The 10,191-nt window shown below is 40.2% G+C and overlaps 1 protein-coding gene across 7 annotated transcripts in view; it reads right to left on the reverse strand.

Annotated features, from left to right (window-relative positions):
- elavl4 (ELAV like neuron-specific RNA binding protein 4) overlaps window positions 1-10,191 on the reverse strand; it is an 81,098-nt gene that overhangs the window by 11,175 nt on the left and 59,732 nt on the right. For 5 of the 7 annotated variants that reach the window (XM_032526864.1, XM_032526869.1, XM_032526867.1 and 2 more), the window contains one exon: window positions 1,943-2,177. In XM_032526864.1, the coding sequence (XP_032382755.1) occupies window positions 1,943-2,177 (235 nt within the window). The remainder of the gene's footprint in view (window positions 1-1,942; window positions 2,178-10,191) is intronic. The other 2 variants (XM_032526868.1, XM_032526866.1) reach the window with 1 other exon arrangement.

Raw genomic sequence — 10,191 nt, forward strand, 5'->3', positions numbered from 1 at the left:
AAGAAAGTAGTGGCGTTTGTGATGCGGTCGGCTCGTAAAATTAAATGAGAATTGAAGACGTTTAAAAAAATAAATAAATCGTGAACAGGGTGACTCGAGATTGAGATTTTAACAATTAATCATGCAGGCCTACTAGGTAGGATGCCATATATACTGTACATCAGCCATATATTGTATATGATGTATATGATGTGATATATTGTCGTGGAGATTACTGACCTGGGCAAAAAACTTTCTAGAAATGAAAATAGCTTGAGGTTCTTTATATGAACTCAAATAAAATAAGTTGCGACAAGGTTTAAATACAAATCCTTAAATTAATTTAGTCATTTATTTTATTTGCACTTTGTTTAATAGTCTCTCTTAAAAAAACTTAATCTTCTAATGCAGAGGCTAATGCATTATTTAATACAATAGATTATGTCTTGTAAGTCTGGCAAATGTATTTGAAGTGAGTCGAACAACAAAAAATATACATAAACAACATTATGGTTCACTGTATCACTGTGGCCATATCATGCAGAATTGGGACTTTAAATTCAGAAAGACAGTTGTTTGAACATTTACAATATTTCTTATCCAAATACAAGTTTTATGCCCAGGCCCCACAGGGAATATTCTGGGAAGTGTTGACAAGATGACAGCATGATGAAATGAGGGGAAATGTGTAGTTGTGAACGACAGAACCCCACAGTCTCTTATGAACAGTTCCCCTCTGATCCGGGTGGACCCACACACAGTGCTCACAGGGCCTGATTTATTGACACCTGCACCAGGTGCAGAGCTCACACCTGTTGTTCAAAAGGGGGACATATTTGCCGAAATAAATGTTCACAGGAGAAAAGTTGCATCACTGTAATACATAGATGTTGCTATGACTCATGCTCTTTATGTGTGGGTGTAACATCCCCTGTTCGAACATTGCAAATTGCATTTGGTGCAAATGTTTTCCAAATCAGGCCTGTTGTTTAGAACAGACATGTGTCCTTGATTAAACTCATTTATTGTTACACCAACCAAGAATAATTGCTATCGAGTTTGAGACTGATGACATTATACATATCCACATATGAAATCCAATGCAATCCTGTTTGTCATTTAATGATACCAATCACACTGGTAGTGCAGGAGTTTTTGTAAATGTTAATCACACCATCAAATCATGCCACATAAGATAACATACTTGTCTCAGGATTCATGATATAATGTATAAATATAACTGCTTGTAAAATTTGCAGATAAATACATATTCCTTGCTTTCCATTATTTATAACTTAACCTGGATATTCCCAACCTTATGGGCTGCGGCCCTAGTGACCCAATTCTTATTCTACATCTAATTAGGCCTATGGCACCTTGTGTTTCATTTTGTTACATCATAATGTGTCTGGGAAGTAGGAGGAACTGCTGGTTCCGGGAAGTATTTTTCCCACTCTAAATTCCCATCAGTTAATGTAACAATCTAAAGGTTTGTTACTGTATGTCTTTTTAAAGGCATTTTAATGCACATAACAGTTATTTTTTATTTTATGCTCTGTGACTGCATCTTACCAAATTACACATTTAGGAAAAATTTTATGTATACAAGCTTGTACCTTTTGACTTTTTATTAAAGAACCATATATTTTCTAATGAAGATCCTTTTTTACTTCTAACAACCGGGAGAGTACGTCCATCCAAGTCTTAAAAGAGCTCCAACTGTAAGTCACTTAACATTGTTTTTGGAGAGAAAGAAATTTCAACTTTTTTGCAAATTTGGAATTTTGGGGGTCACCAAATGAATGGTTAGCTCCAAGGTTGGGAAACTCTGCATTAACTATGTATGTTTAAAACCATATGCCCGGTATACAACACCACCTGAACCCTTTTCCACCCTATCCTGTCTCTTTCCTGCCACCAACTCTCCTCCATGACCATCTCCATGCCCTACCCAAGCACTCACCTGAACCTCTGAGCCTGGTGATGGAGGGGGCCTGGGTATCGGCGATTGGGGGACTGGTAGAGTTGTGACAGAAGGGCTTGGCTGGTCTTCTGGCTGGGATTGTTGGCGAACTTGACGGTGATGGGCTCGGCAGCACCTGATGGCTTCTGTCCATTCAAGCCCTTGATGGCCTCCTCAGCCTCTATCCTCTTATCAAAGCGGATAAAGCCCACACCTCGGGAACCACCTGCGGGGCCAGCAGATCAAAAACAAACACAGGCTCCTTTTACTTTACAGGGTTTAAACAGAATATTAACAGTCCATACATTTGTACTACGTGTTCGACAATGTTAAACACCATTTTCACAGGTAGTCCTTAGTATACTTCTGCACACATCACAGAGCCCATCCACCCCACCCCCCAAAAGATAATGAAACAAAAGCTAATGTGCTGCATTTAACACAAGGATTAAAAGCAGGTTTGGGGAAAGAGAAAAGACAAAGATGAAAATTATAATAGTGACATACACACACCCGCCGTAGACTGAGCATATAAGGCTGTATTGTGGTATTGGCCCCAAGCCTGTTTGAAGCCACACAGTCCATTCTTCCTTCATGCCAGCTCCAGTCACAGTCCTTCACACATGCATTATTATTCTCAGTGACATTTGAGCCGTTTCCTTGGAGATATTTTTTTGACTGCCAACTGAGAGGAACATTTAGAGATGTGCTTTATGGGAGGTACTTTATTGGTATCTGTGAATGTTCTGTGTGTGTTACCGAGTGTGTGTGTGTGTGTGTGTGTGTGTGTGTGTGTGTGTGTGTGTGTGTGTGTATATATTTATTGTGTGTGCGCACTGGTATCTATTAATGGATGCTGTGCCTTGTTTTAATGAGGCTGCCTAGATGGCCCAGAGGATGCTCGCTCAGTGGCAGTAGCACTCTGCCGAAGAGACTATTTACATAAAACTGTGTGCACAGGCATGTCTCTGTGACTGAGACTGAATAAAAGAGAGGCAGTGAGAAAAAGGGGAGTTTTGTGTTTGAGCATCATTGTGTGCAGTCTCTTTCTCACATATAAAACCCCTCCTTATTGTTATTCCACATTTGTGTACATGCCAGCTCTCTCTCCATCTCTTTTTTTATACTTCCTGCTGGATTGTCTCATGGCGCTCACCCCCCTGCATTCTTATATGGAGAAGCACCTTGACCATCCCACTCCCCCTTAAGTTTTATTTTACCTCTAGGACACAGGCAGCACAATGTTAATGTAATTTACTTTCTAGCCAGGCTGTGAAATAAAAATCACTCTTTGAAAGCCAATCATTAATGAAACATGTCTTGTACTATATATCTATGACGTTAAAAGAATTTCAGAACAGCTTATTTTTTGCTTCTTTCAAATACGGGAAGCTTTTTTTTTGTTACTGTCAACAATTCAAAAGGACCTAATTTGCTGAAAATGGTGGTAATCAGTGTCCTCCTGCAGCACTAAACAACTTTTGGGTGTGAAAGGGACAAAAGTAAGCAAAAACTGAAAACGTTGTGCGTAATCAACAAGGTTCTGACTTTGCAGACACAACGGAACAATCTTAACTGACCACAAACACTCCTAAACCACAGCATTTCCCTTCAGCCTGTTGGATGATTTCATTAACTCATACTCATTGTAAATTATTCTGTTTTATTCTAATTTTTTTTAACCTTTCTAGCTCCATCTCCCCTGACAGGCTTTCACAATTTCCTCTTCCTTCCTTACTTCCTCTCATGCCAACTCTACATTTTAATTAGCTTGTCAGAAGCAGAAAATAACAATTCTATAATGGGATCTACACAAGTGCAAACAATAACCATTGCTGTTTCTTTATTTATTACTGTGGTTGTCATGCATGTGCTTCCTGTGAGGTAAAATGGGGGTCACTGCTGTGTCTTTGGGGAGAGCTGTTATTGAACTACATCCATTAAGTGTGATTGGGAACAGACATTTGAAGTTTGTTACATATGTAAATTAACTGAGCATTAAAACTCATCCAACACCACGTTATTTGGAACCTGCCCAATTTTACAACAGTCAAACTCTGTAAGGCACTTAGCAACTCCAAGAGGCTTGCTCAAGGGCACCTCAGTGGTAGTCACGGAAGAGGAGAGCATTGCTCATTCACTTCCTCCGCTGAGACGAGAGGCGGGAAGAGAGGACTTTATTCGTCCTTTAATCCTCACTCACACTTGTTTGGCATTGAGCTGCTCCTAAACTGATTCTGGCTGGAGGGCCTTTGGACAAATGCTTAGCATACTGATGAAGACACACAAACACACACACACACACAGAGGCCACTTTATTAGGTACACCTGTTCATATGCCGCTCGTTAACACAATATCTAATCAGCTGATCACGTGGTAGCAACTCAATGTGTTTAGGCATTCAGACAGGGTCAAGACCATCTGCTAAAGTTTATACCAAACATCAGAATGGGGGAAGAAAGGTGATTTCAGTGACTTTGAAGGTGGCATGGTTGTTGGTGCCAGACAAGCTGGTTTGAGTATCTCTGAAACTCTAGGGTTTATAGAGAATAGTCTAAAACATAGAAAATATCCAGTGAGGCCAGTTCTCTAAGCGGCAATGCCTTGTTGATAGCAGAGGTCAGAAGAGAATGACCAGACTGGTTCAAGCTGATAGAAAGGCAACAGTAACTCACATACATACATGTCAAACCTTGAAGCAGATGGGCTACAGCAGCAGAAGATCACATCAGGCCACTCCTGTTAACTAAGAACAGGAAACTCAGGCTACAATTGGCATGGGCTGTCCAAAATTGAAAACTCTTGATTTCTACTGCGACATTCAGTTAGTAGGGTTAGAATTTGGCATAAACAACATGAAAGCATAGGTCATTCCTGCCTTTTATCACACTTTCAGGCTAGTGCTGGAGGTGTATTGGTGTGGTGGATATTTTCTTGGCAAACTTTGGGCCCCTGAGTACTAAAATGAGCATTGTTTAAATGCCACAGTCTACTTGGGCATTGTTGCTGTCTATGTCAATTATTTTATGACCACAGTGTACCCATCATCTAATGGCTAACTTCCAGCAAGATAATGCACCATATAATGCACCAATGGTAAAATAATCTCAAACAGGTTTATGGAAAATGGCAATGAGTTACTGTACTCAAATGGCCTCCGCAGTCACCAGATTACAATCCAGTAGAGCGCCTTTGGGATTCGGTGAAACGGGAGATTTACATCATGGATGTGCAGCTGAAAAATCTGCAGCAACTTGATGTGATAACATCATGTCAGTATGGGCCAAGATCTATAAGGAATGTTTCCAGCGCCTTGTTGAATCTATGCCACGTACGTGGGTGCGCATCATCTTTTCATCATCATTTGTCTCTACACGCTATTGAATCCAGTGCAGACTAGAGCAGTCTTGTGATATAACATAATTAACTTGTTTAAGAATTCAGACTTGGAATAAGACTAAGCCACTATCAAGAACGCTCAGGTAGTAAAATTAAGTAATATGTTCTTTGGCTCAGACGCAGATGAGTGAAGTCGGCCAGAATTCCCAGTTCAAGGTTGCGCTGACAAACACTCCTGCTTTACTCTGTTCAGTATCACTAGAGAGGAGGAACATTTCAATGTGACATGTAAACTTACACAGAGACTATATGTACAAAGTTTGTGCAACAATTATCTATCGCCATTGATTTTTCTGCCGATTTGATCCGACCCTCCACTAATTTCTTTTCCTTGAGTTTTACTTTGCATACCTGGCTTGGTTTTCTTTACCACCTTGTAAAAATGCACGCATCTTAAAGTGCTATACAAATACCGACTTTTGCATATCAGTATCATTATTAGGCTGTTGAGGGAAAATACATGCTCTTTATGATAATGTAAATCAGTAAAAGTTTAATTAATTTAAAAGATAATGCAAAATGGTTTTATATTTTGAAAGGTTAAGTAACTTTCTAAAACAGCTGGGAATTGTAGTTTTTATCATTACTTAAACACAAGCAAATAGTGCTTTTTTGAGGCCAATTTTAGTTGCGGATAAATACATGTTTTGTGAGCTAAGGAATATTAATAGCAGCAGGCCGGTTTATGTGGGAATGACACAAAATAAATTACAATGCCCATGTTCACTGAAATGAATGAAAATGTCACCCAGTGTTACGGTGTGGCTCATTGTTGTGTTTTTAATAGTTGGGCAACAATAGAGGTACATAGGAACAAGCTCTATCAGGATTTGGCTACATGGGCAAAACTTTTTCTTTTGATTTTGTTCTTTTTATGGCATTTGTTCAAGATACGAAAATGGAGATTATCACCATCCTTATCCTGAAATATTATCCTGGCATTTATCTAAGCAAAAACAAAATACTTGAAGATGAAACATATGAACTACATTTAAATTAAAAATCTGTCCCATGAATCCACATCTCCGCTCTGTCATGCCATATTAATGTATTAAACCTGGGAAGAGAGCTTATTTTTCTTCAGGTTAAACATTAGAACAAAAACAAACTTGCAATCTATGAAGCAAGCTGCTAGTCTAGGGAATCAAACCTAATGACTGTCCTTTCAACCAGCCCCAGAAGCTTAGGCTACTTATCAACCGCCAGCCAGCCATACAGGCAACATTAGAGCACAATGTACTTACTTAGGTACAGAAATCTGTCTTTCTCACTCTCTCCCTCTCTTCTTCTCCCTCTCTTTTTCTGCTCTCCCTTTCCTCCACAGTAATCAACAGCGGCTTATGTAACTCTCTCTACCTGTGCTTATCTCTCCCTAACACACACCGACAGGCACATTGGCTGCCTTAATAATAACACGCTACCTCAATCTGGGGAGGGGGAAACAGAGGGAGAAAGGTTGGGGGACGGGTGCAAGGCAGGAATGAAAAGGAGAAAGGGAAATAATAGAAATGGAGGAGTAAGGAAGGAAAGGACAAAAGGAGAGTAGGTGATAGAGGAGAATGTTAGGAGGTGACAGTAAAAGGATGATGATGAAAGGTGCTATTCTTGCTTGCTCCTGCCCAAACAAAGCCACTCTCTCTAAAACCCACTATCATTTCCCCAAACACTGACTGACTGACAGAGAGAAATGACTGCTCTTCTGAGAGACCAAGAGAGAGGAGAGTGGTGAGAAACCTGGCTGCGGGGTAATGAAACGCACAATTTCTTTCTCTCTCACTCTCACACACACACACACACACACACACATCTAGTTATTACATCCTTATGAGCAGGCCCATACACTCACTGAAAAGATGTGTGCACTGATGCACATGTAGGCAAAATCTTATGTTTTTACAACCTCTGCCACTCCTTCTCCCATCCTTTTATCTTTTACTTGAGAAGCTATATTGTGCCAACTGTATCAAATGATACAACTTCCTGTCCCAAAACCCCTAAAAATATGGCAAAGGCAGAAAGAAACCCTATTTCTGCTATCTTATGATTATGGGGAGAGAAAAAAAAGCAATGTCCTTGTTTTAAGTAACTTGTTTTTAGTGTGCCTGGGTACAGATGGTGTTTGAAAAAGCATTGAGAGGAGAGACTTTAAAGAGTGGAGGTGCCCTGTGCTTTAGCCTCTGTCAGAGCAGCGCGTCGACCATCTGTCTCGTGTGTGTGCGCATGTATCCATGTGCATTTCTGTATGTGATTGTGTGTATGTGTCGAAATAACCACAGAGACAGTATGCACTGTAAATATTATAGGGAAAAAAACAAAAGGCAGAGAGACAATATTACGAGTCAGGACTGCAGTCCCCCCACCTAGAGGTTGCATCTCTCTGCTCGTATTACCTTGACCGTTCTGTTCTTTACTGCTGGACAGGCAGAGAACAGGGATTCAGTGTGGTGTCAGTCTGAAGGGGAACATCCATTATTCAAGTCAAGAGAGGAGAGAACATACCAACCGTACAGAGGAAGGGTAATTCGTTTGAGAAATCAATTGTGCAAACATGAACAGTCTGAGTACAAGAAGAAACCAGAAAACTGTAGAGCCATGCAAGTTTGTGAGGAGACTTCTGGGGCTCCATTTTCATGGCACTGGAAAGACTAGCACAAGCAGCACTGCGAAGTGGCATGTCCCTGACCTTGAAATGCATGTTGTTTTGGTAAGGCTGCACCCCGCACAGCAGGCATGGCACAAGGGTGGAAGGAGAGGCAAAGAAGAGTTCCATGCAGATGAGGCAGGAGTGAAATTAGCTCTGATGGTGCACTGAGACTGTTTTATCTGCTTTCAATGTTACACACACACACACTCACTTTTTGAATAATTTTGCAGATTTGTATCACTAAAGGCAAACTAAATGCAACAGAATAAGACTGAATAAAAAACAAACATTTTTTGATATATATTCCAACCAATAGTCAGTCCCATTTGAATTCAATGTGACTATAGAGAAAATGCCAGTAAAGCCGTCTGTACTGCAAAAGTTTTACCACTGTCTACGACCCACATTGCTGTTAGTCAGTATGAAAGCTTTCCCAGTTTCAATAATAAACTAAAATAGCTTTGGTTAAATTTTACAGGGGTAAGTCACAAAGCAAGTAATCTATAATTCTGTCAGCAGCGCCATGCACTTAAACATAACATTTTTATAGTTGCCAACAGAGTCAGTAATTGCACACAACAGTTTCTGTGTTGATAACTGAATCCAAATAAATATGTGCAACCGTATGCACACTAAACACAGCACGACTGGACTTTCAATACCTCCATAAACATAAATTCAACTTTAAAAGGCATACTAAGTACTTCTGGCAGCATATTTGTAATGCTGCATGTTTGTGCATTTCTTGCAACCTGACCTCACAGAAATATGTTAAATGACCACAAAGTCCACAATACGTGCTGGTGGCTGCACTGATTTGTTATAATTGGGCCACCACCACAGAAACAATTTAGGTTTAGACATTATAACTACGGTACTTGGTTAGGTTTAGGAAAAGATCATGGTTTGTTATAAAATAAGCACAGTATGTTTGTTATGTAACTGTGTTACTGTGTTGAACCAGGGCATTTTCGTGTCTACCATGACAAAGGATTTTAATGAACTTTCCATTGGCATTGTTTCTGTGGTGCCAGCACTTCATTTTACCACATTATTGTATGTGTCACCACCCCGTTATTATGGAACCCATGCAACTTCTAGGCAAGACCTGTCCTTCAACAGCATTTGCACACTACTAATGGATAGTCGTCCATGTTTACGCAAGGCCACGTAACCTGATTTGTTCAGGTCTATCCCCTGACCAATTGGCTATTCTAACATTAACCACTCAAGGTCAATGCCTAACCCCAACTAATCGAGCTGCTTCATAGGGTGGGGACTAGCCTAGAAGTTACTTGGGATCCATAATAACGCGCCACCACCACCACTTAATGCTGTGTTGAGAGGTTGTCGTGATTTCATCTATTTCTTTGACTAGGCCAAGTGAGTCTTGACATTTTTTTTCTGAACTCTAATACAAGAGAATACAACTTGGCAATAAATAATACCAAAGTGTCTAAAAAGCTTTAAAACATGGATGCCTCATGCCAACAACATTTCAAGGTAATTGAACCTTAATTTAATGCTATTTTGATCAGGAACCACTTGCCTATCCCAAAACTGCTCAATGCCAGATAATAATTCATTCAGTGTGCAAAACACACGTTATTAGTAAGACTGGTAATTACCATCTTGAGTTGTATAATGCTGTGAACGCTTGCGACTTGTTGCCATGGGAATCTTTCCCATGCTACCTTCCATCCCACATGAAGGGGACTCATCAGCTTGTTCACAGCTAATCCATACACACACTGAGCAGCAATTTAGTTTCACATCAGAGACAGTGTTTGTAGAAGGCAAGTATGTGGACTGATTGTATTTGCAGTCATTGATCAGGTAAGCATTGACCTCTGCTTGCATAGGTCTGGGATGAAGAACTAGGAATAGCCAACTATTGATCTAAAGCTGTCTCTGATATTATAGGCTATCTGTTTCAAATCGAGACTAGCCTAAACCAGCAGTTACAGCACAAGATCACGGCCTGGCTGCCGTCCCTGAAGGCTAGAAATAAACAAAGGAGGGGCAATCCGGCCAAAAATATTTAATAAAGAGACAAAATATGCGTATCCATTTAGTAGGAATGAAAAGACATGGGAAGGAAGAGAAGAGGTCGGGGATAGCGGAGGACATGGAGAGATATCCTTGTCAAGTCGATGTTGTGTTCGCTCTCTGAATCTCTGGGGCAATTTGCCAGTTTTAGTGTAT

Source organism: Etheostoma spectabile, chromosome 9, assembly GCF_008692095.1.
Source record: "Etheostoma spectabile isolate EspeVRDwgs_2016 chromosome 9, UIUC_Espe_1.0, whole genome shotgun sequence".
NCBI lineage: Eukaryota > Metazoa > Chordata > Actinopteri > Perciformes > Percidae > Etheostoma > Etheostoma spectabile.